This window comes from Oryzias latipes, chromosome 8, assembly GCF_053564925.1.
Source record: "Oryzias latipes strain Hd-rR chromosome 8, Olatipes_Hd-rR_3.1".
NCBI classification, from domain to species: domain Eukaryota; kingdom Metazoa; phylum Chordata; class Actinopteri; order Beloniformes; family Adrianichthyidae; genus Oryzias; species Oryzias latipes.
The window spans coordinates 27,853,459-27,867,667 of record NC_136244.1 but is presented as its reverse complement, the minus strand read 5'-3'; the positions used below and the strand labels follow the sequence as shown (position 1 = coordinate 27,867,667).

General features: G+C 51.0%; 2 protein-coding genes and 1 long non-coding RNA gene across 7 annotated transcripts in view; all 3 read left to right on the top strand.

Annotated features, from left to right (window-relative positions):
* caskin2b (CASK interacting protein 2b) overlaps window positions 1-2,868 on the top strand; it is a 31,816-nt gene extending 28,948 nt beyond the window's left edge. For all 4 annotated transcript variants that reach the window (XM_078951982.1, XM_078951981.1, XM_023957193.2 and 1 more), the window contains 2 exons: window positions 315-576; window positions 654-2,868. In XM_078951982.1, coding sequence (XP_078808108.1) covers window positions 315-576; window positions 654-750 — 359 coding nt within the window. In that variant the 3' untranslated portion in view covers window positions 751-2,868. The remainder of the gene's footprint in view (window positions 1-314; window positions 577-653) is intronic.
* Window positions 2,869-3,387: 519 nt separating this feature from the next.
* Window positions 3,388-12,355, top strand: mvp (major vault protein). Of its 2 annotated transcripts, XM_078951984.1 has the most exons (18): window positions 3,388-3,566; window positions 3,664-4,200; window positions 5,437-5,600; window positions 5,675-5,870; window positions 5,939-6,062; window positions 6,560-6,691; window positions 6,942-7,036; window positions 7,376-7,612; window positions 7,721-7,843; window positions 8,759-8,986; window positions 9,073-9,308; window positions 9,387-9,584; window positions 9,837-9,981; window positions 10,640-10,851; window positions 10,918-11,034; window positions 11,154-11,280; window positions 11,564-11,752; window positions 11,982-12,355. In XM_078951984.1, exons 2-18 carry the CDS (start codon window positions 4,012-4,014, stop codon window positions 12,102-12,104), a joined length of 2,835 nt encoding a protein of 944 aa, XP_078808110.1. In that variant the 5' UTR covers window positions 3,388-3,566; window positions 3,664-4,011; the 3' UTR covers window positions 12,105-12,355. The 2 variants fall into 2 exon arrangements, with proteins under 2 accessions (XP_078808110.1, XP_004085382.2); XM_004085334.3 differs by lacking the exon at window positions 3,388-3,566 and having other exon boundaries at window positions 3,639-4,200.
* On the top strand, window positions 4,439-4,876 carry LOC144994357 (uncharacterized). Its single transcript, XR_013657881.1, has 2 exons — window positions 4,439-4,568; window positions 4,648-4,876. It is a non-coding gene; the product is annotated as an uncharacterized LOC144994357 (long non-coding RNA).
* Window positions 12,356-14,209: the final 1,854 nt, after the last annotated feature.

Below are 14,209 nucleotides of genomic sequence, written 5' to 3'. Positions count from 1 at the left end.
CTTTGATTGCTTTAGTCCTGATCGGTCTTCTAGTCTGGACTGTGTTTTCTAGGCGACTTGATGGTTTTTGGTATCAGAATCAGTTCAGTCCTGAACCGAGGACCACGGCCTTCTGGTCCTTCTCTGGTTCCTCGGGGGGGAGGTCTTTCTGTTTGCTAAGGAATTCCAGTCTGGACTGGTCCTAAAGACTTGGTTTGTTCTGAACTCAGTTGGTTTGTTTAAGCTGAACTTGTGAGTTCTGGTTCTTTACTCCTGGTTTTGTGAAAACCCAATGGGACCTGGTTTTCTGAAGTGGTCTCTGGTGTTTTCTTCAGGAGGACCGTCCTCCCCGACCGTGACCGTCAGCGTGGTCCAAAGTGTGGCCTTCGCGTCCCCATCCTCGCCCTCCCACGGGTCTCCAGCCCCTCAGAGCCCCTCGCTGGCAGCTGGAAGGCGCCAGGTGGGTCAGGGGGGTCCAGGTTTTGCGGTGGACCCAGCGGCGGGGACGGAGGTGGTCCAGCAGAAACTGGACCAGACCAGCACCTCCCTGGCAGCAGCTCTGAAGGCCGTAGAGAGGAAGCTGGAGGACAGTGACGGGTGAGTGAGACTCTGACCTATGCGGTGAGGAAGATGAGGGCGTGGCCTTCCTCACTCTTGCTCTCCGTCCCAAACAGCGAGGTGAGGTCGGTGAGGTCTGCAGGGACCATCCTGGACGACATCGGAAACATGTTTGATGACCTGGCCGACCAGCTCGACGCCATGTTGGACTGAAGACGCCACATTTATTTTGAAAGGAACATCCTCAGGAAGAGAGACGGGTGAAGGAGGAGCTTCCCCGCCGTCACATCCGCCGCTCTCAGCTGGTCTGTGGGAGATACCAGCTCTACCACAGACCAGGTCTCACGTTTCACCCTGGATCCTGCGAGGGAGGGGGGTGACTGTAAACTCACTGCCAAAGATCTGTTCAGGAGTTTGGGATCACGGTCCAATTCAAGAGGTGCATCTATGTCCAAGTGTTTTTGAACGACCATTGTTTGCTAGAAAGAGTTTCCACTGAAGAACAACAGACGTTAGCGCTAACCGCAGATCTAGTCCAAACATTTCACGTCTGATACTGAAAGACGGATCCACATCCGTAAAATTCCTTTTTTAAAGCCATTCCTGTTAAACATGAAACTCGCAGTTCTGCTGCCCCCTGCTGTCCAGACTCAGTTCCAGCAGCCGGAAAATCAAAGCTCTGCACCACTTTAAAAAAAAACTATGAACACCTGCAGCAGGTGAGGGGGCGGAGCTAGTATGTATCACTAAACATGACAGGGTTTCTGTGACAAACACGTGAAAGGGGGGAGGTCTTTAAAAACTACTATATATAGAGATATATCTATCTCTCTCTCTCTCTCTACATATATATATATATATCTTAGCGGCAACCAACATTTTGATCCTCGGGTTTCCTCTAGCGCCCCCAGGTGGCTATCAGTGACACAGCACTTGTTTGTTTTCGTGGTCAAAGGAGACATTCACTCCGATTTAGGCAAAAAAAAAAACACTAAAGTAAAAGCACTGTAGTAAAATCCCTTTATAGAATATTTAAACTCTGGATTGAAATACAGTCTAGTATATTGTTAGTCAGTGCTGTTATTACTGCAATAATGACCTTTGAAGATGTAAAAAACAAGTTATTTGTAAAAATAGAACATGTACAAAAAACCTCAAAGAAAGTTCAGTTATTTTTATACTAGAAAAATCTTGTATTTTTTCTGAGAAAAGAACAGAAAAAGCATGTTTTTCTGCTAACTTTAGCTCTTCTTCCAGCCTGTTCCTCTACAGTAAAGTGTATTTCCTCACAGTGAACACTAGGGGGCAATGTTTTCATGTTTCTAGCAAAAAGCGGAGAAAAGAAATAAAACCACTAAAGCTAAACAAAAATATGGTCTGCATGAATGCATGATCGATCCTTTAACATGTTTTTTATGGATGTTTTATTTTGGCAAACCTGTATTTATCGTGTCTGTAGTGCCCCCTAGTGGTCAAAGTAAATACGTTTCTTGTTTTTAGGCAAACTGAATCTTGGGGCAATCCTCAAGCCTCCAAACGTTTCTGGCTGCTGGAACAAAACTGGACGTACTGTCCGACCATTTCAAGTTTTCGTTTTTTACAGAAGTGTTCTTGTCCTCCGTCATCCGGGTCACGTATCCCAGAATTCTGCTCTTCAGGACAGCTGGACTTTAAAGCTTCCCAGATGAAGAACGTCTCATATTTTAGCTGCTCTGAAGAGCAGAAACGTGTTCTTGTGTTGTTCCCATAAAGGGAGGAGTATTCTGTCCTTCATTTGCAAACTTTGTTTTTATTCTCGGTAGATCAAATTAGTATTTAAGTTTTCTTTTTATTCTGTTGAAGAGCCTAAACCAAAGAGTGTGCAGATGTTCCTGAAGGCTCCTTTGAAGGAGCCTGCAGTGGATGCAGTTTAACAGCTGACTGAGATGCTTGCAGACGAGAACTGGTCCTAACAGGAATTCCCAGCAGACCTGAACGCATCACGTTTCTTAACGGACTGGAGGAAGAAAGAGTTTGACTGAACTGTAAATCTGAGATCAAACAACACTTCCTGCTGCTTTTTTTTTGAAAGAGGAAGCAGTGAACAGCTGTTCTTCTTTTGTTTTCTTTAATGTAAGAAATGCAAGTTAACCTTAAGCTGAATATACATTTACATGTTAAAGGTGGTCTTTCTTTCAAGAGAAGGGCGGACACAGGAGTGTTGTTTCCACAGCTGTCCAGCAGAGGGCGCACAGAGATTCCTAATCAGAAGTTCAAGCCTCCAAACTATTGAGGATTTCCTTTATGTATTTAATGAATTAAAGCTCATTTAAATAAAGAATTAGAATCTGATGTTGCTTTTCTGGGATGTTTCACCCTGCAGGCCTCAAAGATAAACTCCATAACGATGACATAAAATCCTCCAAAAAGGATCATTAAGGTCTGTTCTTTAAAGCTAAATCATCTAAAGATGACAAACCTGGAGAAGCTGCTAAAGTTCATTTTAGAGCTTTCAAAAACAGCAGGATTCATGGGAATGCTACAAAAAGCTGCTAGATCAGTCAGATGAAGACCAACTAAAGTGAGGAAAATACTTCCAGCGTCTTTGGAGCAGAAATGTTCTGGATGTTTCAGGAGGAGAACGTTTTAAGGAACGTTTATTTCTGAAGCAGCCTCCTGTTTCAGGAACTGTAAAGGAAGAAGCTCCGATCTCCAGAAGAACCAGCCTGTTCATCCAGAACCTGGGATCCTTTTCCTGCAGAAACTCTGACGGGTTTCCGGATCCAAATGCAGGCAGAACTTCCTGACCGGATGAGGTTCTGGATGCAACAGACCAGCTTCTCCTCGACTTTACTGGAACTGTTCTGTAGAGCCGACAGACCCGCCGTGACGTGGTTCTGGTGCGGTTCCTCTGAGAAGAACCAGTTTTCCTGCGACGTGGAGTAGAACCAGCGCGTTCCGTCTGCTCTGAGAGGAGAACTTTGTGGGTCAGCAGGGCTGCTCCTTCCTGGTTCTGTTTCCAGCTCTCCCTGCACGATTACCTGGACCAGGTGTGTTCCTTCAATCAGAACCCGGAGACATCCGACCGAGCTCATCAGCGGGGCTTGGAGATCTGGAGGACCAGAACTGAGCAGGTCTGTCTTACAGGAACTGTCCTGGTTCTGGAGGATCCGGCGCCTGTTTAGAACAGAATTGACCCGATTTCCTGGGATCCGTGAGGAGCTCAGAGGACGGCAGCGTCCTACGTTTTATTCCTTCGATGGTTCGAAGGAATAAAACTCGGACCGGATCCACCCTGATCCACCTTCAGGACGGATCCCAAGACGTGGAGGACAAACCCCAGAAGAGAAGATGATCATTTCAGTCAAACATGTTTTCTTTTTCTGAACTGACTGATTTTGTTTAGATTCTGTTATAAATTTGCCTGAAAACTTTAACTTTTTCTTTCCAAACAACTGAAGTTTCCATCCAAACATGGATGATACACTTTAGTAAATGCGCATGCGCACGATGACTCAGGGTAGCTTGTCTGTAAATGACGTCACAGCTGCTCCTCTTGCGCAGCAGCCACGCCCACTGCTCCAGACAAACTCTGCGCTTGTTCAGCTGTCAGTCTCCGACGATCCGGACCGGACAGCGGACCCTCGGAACCAGCAGCAGCCGCAGAACCGCGAACCGAGCCAGGTGAGCGGTCGCAGCGAAGCCGCAGCTTTTAGGGAAAAGTTCTGCTTGGTTCGCGGGTCCGGTTCCGTTCGAACTGAAACCGCTTCGTTGCTGCGCAGCGTTCTTTACTCCCACGTCTGTTCAGGACCGGAAGTTCCTGCTCACGGTGTTTGAGGAAATGCTGCGCGTGCACGCGCCGCAGCTATCTCTGTAATCTTGACTCTTAATCCTGACGGTTCTGCAGAACCTGCAGGAAGAACCGGACCACTTAAAAGTTCTTCTAAGTTCACTTGAAGGTCCGAGAAAAGTTCTTGCAGCTTCGGCCCGGTCTGGTCCAGGTCCGATCCGGTCCAGGACTGTTTCCGCTGATGGTCCACCTGGTTCTGCAGGTGTGAACGTTCACCCGAACCATTTGGACCAATCGGAACTCTGGTTCTCTGGAGAATAAATGCCTCTGTTCTCCTGCAGATGAACTCGGTTCGGTTCACTTCAGTGAACGCAGACGGACTAAAGAGGAGCAGAACCAAACTTTGGGTCCAGTTTCTGACTGGGTCATCAGAACTGACCATAGGGGGCGGAGCCTCAGCCTTCATCCACATTAGCGGAAAGACTGAAGGAGAAGTTCAACCTTTACCTGAAACTCCTTAAAGCAGAAACGACTATTTCAGTCCGCACGCGCTCGGTCCGCACGCGCCTGGTCTGCACGCGCTCTGTTTCTGCACCCTGTTTTCGAAGAATTGGGTCACGTGACCCTTCCTGGGATCTGGCCCCTCCTCCGTCACAGGGGCGAATTCTATGGATTTTTGCATTTTATATAAAGTTTCCGTGTTTGAATCCAAAGTCCAGACTGATCCTGATCCGGGATCCAGCGGAAGGTTCTGGTCATAAGAGCTGGTTCTGAAGCAGAGTTCTGGTTCTGGGGTTTGGCTTTCTGAGAACTGCTCCTGAGGTTAAAGCTCAGCTCAGGTGTGTCAGACAGGTGTGTTTGAACAGGAAGGACCATTTCCATACGGTCGGTCAGTTCTGTCCTCCTGGATGTAGGCGGTTCCTCTGAGACTCCCCACCCCCACAGGTTAATTTAGTCTTTCAGGAACGTTCACCTGAGAGCCTCACCTTTACCTGCAGCTGACCAAAGGTTCAAAAGCCGCCTGCGGTTCAGGAGACTGGTGGTGGTGGTGGGGGGGTAAATTCTTCTTTCGGGGTGGGGCACGTTGGTCCGTACCTGCTCCAGTGGCTGTAAGGTGTTTTTCTCCGCAGCGTTTCTCACCTGAAGTCAACCAACCAACCAGGATGGAGAAGCAGACGGAACCGTCCATCATCCGGATCCCCCCCCACCACTACATCCACGTCCTGGACCAGAACACCAACATCGCCCGCGTGGAGATCGGACCTCTCACCTACATCCGCCAAGACAATGAGAAGTCAGTAAGCGCCCCCTGCTGGCCGTCTGGGTGGGTGTGACGGTTACATGAGCGTCTGCTGTGGTTCTGCTCAGAGTTCTCTTCCTGCCGGTCCGGATGATCATGGTTCCGCCCCGCCACTTCTGCGTGGTGTCCAACCCCGTGGCCCGCGACGACGACAACCAGGTCCTCTTCGACCAGTCCGGACAGGCCAAGCTACGGCACGCGGACCTGGAGATCCGGCTCACCCAAGACCCCTTCCCGCTGTACCCGGGGGAGGAGGTCAAGCAGGTGAGCAACCCCCCCCTGAACAGCAGAACCGACCCGGACCCGCTTTCACCTCCGCCCTCTGCTTTCAGGCCGTGACGCCGCTGCAGATCGTCTACCCGGACACGGCGCTGCGTCTGCAGGCTCTGCTGGACTTTGAGGACGACGAGGGACTGAAACGGGTCGCTGGAGACGAGTGGCTGTTTGAGGGTCCCGGTACGTCTGGTCTGTGTGCGCAGCGTGGGTTTGATTCCTGAGGTTTCACCGCTCCAGGATTCTACAGTCCGGTTTCTGTATCAAAAGGACTTTTGCTGGTTTTGCTCCTGTAGTTTGAGGAGTCAAAGGAAGAGTTGTGACCCCGCCCACATCTACTCTGTATTGAACCCTTTAACACCAGAGCTGCCGCCGGCCACGCCTAAAACACGCTCTCTGACATGACGGTCTGTGAGCCTTTGTGTCGTGGAGAAAGCGGCTCGTCTTATTGTTATGTCACACATTACTGCGGTAAAGTAACGGCGTGACGCCGCTTTAGCCTCACAATCTGCGGATTCCCGTTAATTGTTGAAAGAAGGTCAACAGCGGCGCTGAAACTCCGGCGCCAAAGGGCCGCCAAAGTCTTCAGAGGTTGGTTTGGGTGGAGGTGCAGCGGAGGGAAACGTCCGGCTGTGCGGGAACGCCGTTTGACGTGTTCCCGGTTCCTCTGTTGGCTTCAGGGACCTACATTCCCAGGAAGGAGGTGGTGGTTCTGGAGACCATCAAGGCCACCGTGATCCGGGAGAACCAGGCCATCCGACTGAGAGCCCGCAAAGAGGGCAAAGACCGGGGCGGCGTCCAAAGAGTCACAGGTAACACCCCCCCACCAAAACCCAGACACTGAGCAGATCAGAACCGAGAGGTTTTGAGGAGCAGGAATGAAGAACATTACCGGTCCATACCGGTCCATGCTAAATCCCCTTTCCCATCCAACCCCCCATTGATCTTCTGGAGTAGTCTGTGTCCAGAGGTCAGGCTATGGGGGGGTGGGGGTGTTAGTTCAAAGGTCTGGATCAGGACAACAGAACCGATCCGTGACTGACCCGAGTTCCTCTCATCCAGGTGAGGAGTGGCTCGTCAGTAAGGTGGGGGCCTACCTGCCAGGTGCCCACGAGGAGGTCATCGATATCGTCAACGCCTTCATTCTGACTGACAAGGTGACTCCTCCCCTCATGCGGTGCAGCAGACGCGCACCGCATGAGGCTGTCTGGGACATCCCTGCATCAACGTTAGAAAAACTGAGGTTCTGGTATGGATCCCTGAGGAACCCCGTCACTGATCCTCAGCTGGAAATGACAGCATTTCCACTTCTGTGCTAGACTGCACGATGTGTACAGGAAGACTTGTTTTAATTCTTAAGAGAAAAAGGTTTTCAAAATAAAGGTCATGTGTTGACTTCTACAGTCTCGTTTGACATGACCGGCGTCTCCGGCATCCTGCCGTTTCTGCCGCGTGCGTCAGCATCCACAGAACTTCTCCGTCTCGTCCGTCCTCAGAAAGCGCTGCACGTCCGCGCCCTGCGCCCCTTCAAGGATGCCGGCGGCCACGATCGCCGCACCGGCGAGGAGTGGCTGGTCACCATGGCGGACAGAGAGGCGCACATCCCGTCCGTGGCGGAGGAAGTGGTGGACGTGGTGGACGTGACCACGCTGAACAGCCGGCAGTACTGCGTGATTCTGGACCCGGTCGGACCCGACGGGAAACCTCAGCTGGGCCAGAAGAAGGTGGTGAAGGTGAGGCCAGGTGGAGGTCGTCGGCTTCTTCCTGTGAGGCTGAATGAGACGGACGGGGACGTTTTCCCGTTTCCTTTGGAGTAAACGTCTCTTCCTCTTCCTGGTCAGGGCGAACGCTCCTTCTTCCTGCAGCCGGGGGAGCAGCTGGAGAACGGCATCCAGAACGTGTACGTGCTGTCGGAGGACGAAGGTCTGGTCCTGCGGGCGGTGGAGGCGTTCACTGACACTGAGGTGAGGAGACGCCGCGGTCTTCATCCTGACGACAGACCCGCTCCTGCTGCGGTTCTGAGGACTCACGTTCCAAACAGGAAGTTTGCAGAACTTCCTGTTTGGACGGCTTGAGACGCTCAGAGGACGGGTCTCAGGTCGGCATCAGAATGTTCTGCCTGAATCTGAGGTCTGATTGATCCGTCTGTGTCGGTCCGTTTATCTAAGTTTAACCTTTGGTTCGTTAGAGCGTCCACATGATTAGTTTATCTGCTCGCCAACGTGAGATAACTGGAGGAAGAGTTTACCCAGAATCCTCTGGGGGAGGCGTGGCCACATCAGGGATAAAGCAGAAAGCATTAAACTCCTCAGACATCATCATCAGCTGTGGTTCTGTGAACGTGGAGGGATGAGGCTCAGACTCTTGGGCGGGGTGACAGATCACCATGATACTCCCACCACAGGCCTCGGCGCTCTGGCTCGTCTGGGCTGTGGAACCGGTTTGGTCTCACCGTTTCAGGTGTGTCCAGGTGTGTCCAGGTGTGTCCAGGTGTGTGTTGGTTTCCCAACCAAGCTGGAGGTTCCTGTGGCCACGCCCCATCAAACAAACACCAGCTGGGGGGAGGGGGGGGGGCTTGTATAACTGGTTCCTCAGGAGGGATGATAAGAAGCCGCTTTGCATTTTTTATTGAAGCGAGAACTTCCTGCAGGTGTGGAGGGGCGTGTCAGCCCCCCCCCCCCCCTCACCTGGTCTGTCCTTTGTTCCGCTTCTGGGGAGAAGATTTGGCAGTAATCTGATTACTTCCTGTGAATATTGTCAGAACCCTCTTTGCCCCTCCCCCTTTATTTCTCAATTTTTCTTCTGTGCATTTTTGGTGTTTTTTTTCAACCCTCCCCCCCATTGCCATGGTAACCTCCTCCCCCTCTGTTGTCTGTCAGCATGATGGCGAGGAGGAGGAGGAAGATCCTGAGGAGGAGGAGCGGAGAGAGAGCGGAGCAAAGCGTTTCCGGTCCGGCGGCATCGTGCGGCGCCCCGGAGACCGCTGGATGCTCCGCGGCCCCATCGAGTACGTCCCCCCCATCAACGTGGAGGTGGTGCTGAAGCAGCACGCCATCCCGCTGGACGAGAACGAGGGGATCTACGTCCGGGACATGAAGACGGGAAAGGTCGCGTTCGGGAGCGAAATGCCTTATTGTCCTATCAGAACGCCGGTCATCATGGTTTTCATTGTAATGTGGGCGTGGCTTCTCAGGTGCGCGCTGTCATTGGCCACACCTACATGCTGAACCAGGATGAGGAGCTGTGGGAGAAGGAGCTTCCCGCCAACGTGGAGGCGCTGCTGACGTCCCGCGTCGACCCGCTGGCCGACCGCTCCACCCGCTTCCCCACAGGGGATGGCGTGCCGAGGAACAAGACCAGGGTGGTGACCTTCAGGGTGCCCCACAACGCCGCCGTGCAGGTGTACGACTACAGGGAGAAGAGGGCCAGGTGAGCTTCCTGTCACGTGGGGCGGCGGCGGCGGCGGCAGCGGTGGCGGCGGCTGACGGCGCTGTGCTCTGTCCTCAGGGTGGTGTTCGGGCCCGAGCTGGTGATGCTGGGACCGGACGAGCAGTTCACCATGCTGTCGCTGTCCGGAGACAAACCCAAGAGGGCCAACGTCATCAAGGCCATCTGCCTGCTGCTGGGGCCCGACTTCTTCACCGACATCATCACCATCGAGACGGCCGACCACGCCCGCCTGCAGCTGCAGCTCTCCTACAACTGGTGGGTTGCAGACCCCACAGAGCTGCGTCCCCCCCGCACACGGTTTTTATGAGGTGGGCGGGGCTATCTGGTCATGCTGCCCCTCCCCCTTAAAGCCATAGGTTATCACCCCCCCCGGAGCTGCAGGTCAGCGTCATCTTTAGGACACGCCCCTTTTATGCACTTTGCTGCCTCCAGTGGTTGTTTGGTTACTGTGTGTGTGGGAGGGGGGGGGGGGGTTGACCTGCTGCCCCTCACGTTTTTTGTCTGCAGGCATTTCGACGTGAAGCCTGCGTCTGACGTGGCGGCGGCAGCGGCGCTCTTCTCCGTGCCGGATTTCGTGGGCGACGCCTCCAAAGCCATCGCCTCCCGGATCAGAGGCGCCGTTGCCTCCGTGCAGTTTGACGACTTCCATAAGGTACGCCGCCTGGGACATCTGGACTAAAGTCCACCGAGATCTATGGGACGAAACCGGTCCAGAACTGTGAGGAAACTGGTAATTCTGAACAGGACTGTAAAATAGGTAAATTAGGTTTGTTCCCCTTCAGTTTCCTGCACACAGAAATGAATGAATAATGACTCGGAGACAAAACTTATCTTCAGTGGTAGTTTACTCCGTACAAGAAGCACAAATTTGTAGGAAGGGTTACAGACAGATGGACAGGCTGCTGCATCAAAGTCCGAACAACGGAGCTCAGAGATGGGCTTGGTATATGAACCCTGTATTTGCATATTTAGAAGATCATCTGATAAACACTGGTGTTAAAATCACGCCCACAGGTTGTTGCAGGCTAGATGGTTGAAGGTCAGGGAGCTTCAAATGTCAGATCTCTCTGAGGTTATCACAGACGTTTACCAGAACACAAACACCAGCACACACAAAAAGGAAAAAGGGAGGATGAGGAATGTTAGGAGACAATAGTCTTGTTTGTGCTGTCTTCAAATGTAATATAATTTTGAGATGATAATCCATAATGAATAAAGTTTAAACCATTAGTGTAATAAAATTAAAAGGGAGTTTCTAACTATTCTGTTTCTAATTATTCTTAACAAGAACCTCCTGTCTGTCCCTGCAGAACTCAAACCGGATCATCTGCTCCGCCGTGTTCGGCTTCGATGAGAAAATGGCGGTCCGGTCCAGCCTTCGCTTCCCGCAGAACAACCTGATAATCAGCAGCGTGGACATCCAGTCCGTGGAGCCCGTGGACCAGAGGACCCGGGACGCCCTGCAGAAGAGCGTTCAGCTCGCCATCGAGATCACCACCAACTCCCAGGAAGCAACCGCCAGGTCCGGCGCTCGCGCATGGTTCTGCTGAAGTCCTGCTGAGGTTGATGAGGTTCTGTTCACCTGCAGACACGAGGCGGAACGGCTGGAGCAGGAGGCCCAGGGCAAGCTGGAGAGGCAGAAGATCACGGACCAGGCGCAGGCAGAGAAGGCCCGCAAGGAGCTGCTGGAGCTGGAGGCCCTCAGGTGAGGGGTGGGGCCTCTGGCCTGGGGGCGGGCCTTAATGTCTACTAGCTTATCGGAGGACTGCATGTCCAGAACCCCTCAAGATCCGTGACCGTTTAGGTGATTCTCTTTTCCTCCAGCGCCGCCGTGGAGAGCACCGGCGCCGCAAAGGCCGAGGCTCAGTCCCGGGCTGAGGCGGCTCGCATTCAGGGGGAGGCGGCGGTCAACGAGGCCAAGCTGAAGGCCGAGGCTATGAGGATCGAGGCGGTGCGTTTCTACTTCCTGTTTCTGCTCAGAGCTTCAACAAACCCATCAGAGGAGTGTCGGCGTTTAATGAGCTTTAAATCCTCAGAAAAGTCTTGGTTCTGTGGTTCCTGTTTTGACTGAGATATACCTTATGTAGCTCCGCCCATTTTGCTCTGTTCTGTAAAGATCAGACCCGGTTCCAAACATCAGAACCGGAGCCTGACGGGCTGAAAGTGTGGATAGTGATCTAGAGAAACTGGGACTGACTGCTCCTTTGTTTTGAAAAACGGTGGTGTTGGTGCAGGAGGCGGAGCTAGAGCGCCTGGCGAAGGCTCGGGAGCAGGAGCTGAACTACAAGAAGCAGATGGACAGCTTGGAGGTGGAGAAACAGGCTCAGCTGTCGGACATCGAGTCCAAACGCTTCCATAGGATCATGGAGAGTCTGGGCGGAGATACGCTGAGAGAGATCGCCAGAGCCGGACCAGAACTGCAGGTACGGCTCCAAACCGGGGCATTTGGGGGTGGGGCATTAAAGATGAGATGTGATTGACATGTGATTGACCCTCTACAGTCAGGATAAAGTCATTTCTCAGACATTTTTCCAGAAATTATTCTGCACTTCAATAAAAATCAATAGAAACTTTGCAGAATAATTGAGATGTTTTGTAAAAGTTTAGTCTTTGATCTTCTGTTCGGATGATGACGCTACCCGTTTCCTGCAGGTGAAGATGCTGCAGAGTCTCGGCCTGAAGTCCACCATCATCACCGACGGCTCGTCACCCATCAACCTCTTCACCACCGCCACCGGCCTGGTGGGGGCGCTGCCGGGCCAGGGACAGTCCTAGTCAGGAGGAGGAGGGACTGACACAACTGTCCTGTGTTCATGTCAGCAGAAATGTTTTCTTAAGCTCCGCCTCCCACGTTGTTATAGGGAGGAAATGGTTCTGATTGGTGGTTGTTCAGCTGCTCTGTTGTCGTTCAGGAAGCTGAAGTTCAACAAACTGAACTGTTGGCTCAAATGTGCCTCCAAACCGCCTGAAGCTGCAGACGGTTTCTCTGTTTTTCTTCCTCTGCCACATTAAAACATTTAAAAATACGATGTCCAGGCGTGTCTGCATCGAGTTTACACACGTGAAAAAATACTAAAGCTGGGAGAAACGCTGACCGTGGGCCCCCCATGGCCTCTGAAGCCCCCACCTCCAGCATGGATTTAAGGTGGTAATTTTTCTAGCTGAGGAAAGGATTCACATCAAGTGTAGGCCTACAGGAGATTAAATTATGGAGTTATTTCAGTCTCAATAATCAGAAATGCACACAACCTATTTCACAAATACACACGCTCCGATTTTTAAATTGGATTTCATTTCTACTTTAAAGCGATGGTCCTGAATATTTCTGCAGTCGGATATCGGTGAAGGTTTTCATGTATCCAGATGTTGTGTTGAGGTTGAGTCTGGGCATCTGGAGACCACTGATGGCTGACGGCTGAAGCCATCTGGATGAGACGCTCTGACGTCCCGACTGACCCTGAAGGTCCCTGCAGCTCGTGGTGCTCAGTCTGTCCAGCAGGGGGCGCTCACAGATCTCTACGGGAAGTTGAGGGTCTGAGGTTCAAACTGAAGGATCAGATTTTTGGTTTCACCTGCTAAAGGACAAACCTAACCCCAGTTCAGATTTGGAATTGCTTTATTTCAAGGAATGGAAGCAAAAAAACAGATTCCTACACACATCCACATTAAAGTTACGCTGTAGTTACCTTTAATCATAAACGGATATATTCGTACACCTCAGGGACATGATTCATTGAATCCGTTAGAGTTTGATTGTCTGAAAAGGCGTGGAAGGAAGTGAACTTCTATAATTTGCTCCCGTTTTGTTTATTGATTCATAAATTCTAATGAATCCGTTTCTTTAAGGAAGGAAAACAGGAAAAGCTTCTGTTCCTCTGAATGCGCTTCCCGCTGTAAAGATGGATTTTGAAACTTTTACTCTTAGAAATGTTTGCAAATTTAAAACCATCAAACCTTAAACTCCTTGAATGAGTTCATAGAAATGTTTGTAAGCTCAGAATAAAGGCGGTTTTCCATCATCATCATCATCATCATCAGTACCATCTCCAGATGAAGATGAACGGATTCATTTCATCATCTTCAGGGTCAGACTCTGCTGCCTCCAGACAGACTTTAGACCTTCTTTATTAAATACCTGTACACCCCACTCCTAATAATGGAAACAGACTTTCATCCCAGCAGACATTGGTGGCGGCTGAGCCGCTCAAATTTCCCAGGATTCATCGGTCACGTAACCCAATCAGAGGGAGCTAATCGAATCCCAAAGGATCTCGCTCATCCAGCCGCCTCTGCTTTTCCTGCCATGCCTCCATCCGTCTTCTGATGATCCACAGTCGTCTTCAGAGCTGAAACCTTGTCAAAATAAAAGTCTACGCTGCGGTGACCGTCTCTCAGAGAACTTCATTTGAAGTTTTGTTTTTGTTTCACACGTTAACATGTTATTAATAATTATGTAATCATACTTTTGTGTATTTTCATCTACATTTAGTGTAAATTCCTCTGCAGAGCAGAGTGTTGGCTCCTTCGTCTGGGTCTTTACTCCGGATCAGCTGAAGGTTTTCTCAACAGGGTCGCAGGTTGTGATGCAGTAAAAGCTGCGATCTAGAGTCAGCGCCATTGCAAACGAATGGAACGAGGAAGAGATTACTTTTATCAAAAGAAAACAAACGTTTTTGTGAATGATTGACAGACTGTTCATTCATGAAGTCAGTTCGGCTCCAGTTTGAGACTTTAGGAAAACCATTTCTACTGGTTCTGACCCACACAGATGTTAAAGACCAGAAGACGAAACGCAGACCAGAAATTCCATTTCAGCAGATATCCAAAGATATTTATGATTAAAAAAGAAATGTCCTCCTCGTCTCTCCACATGTAGTCTC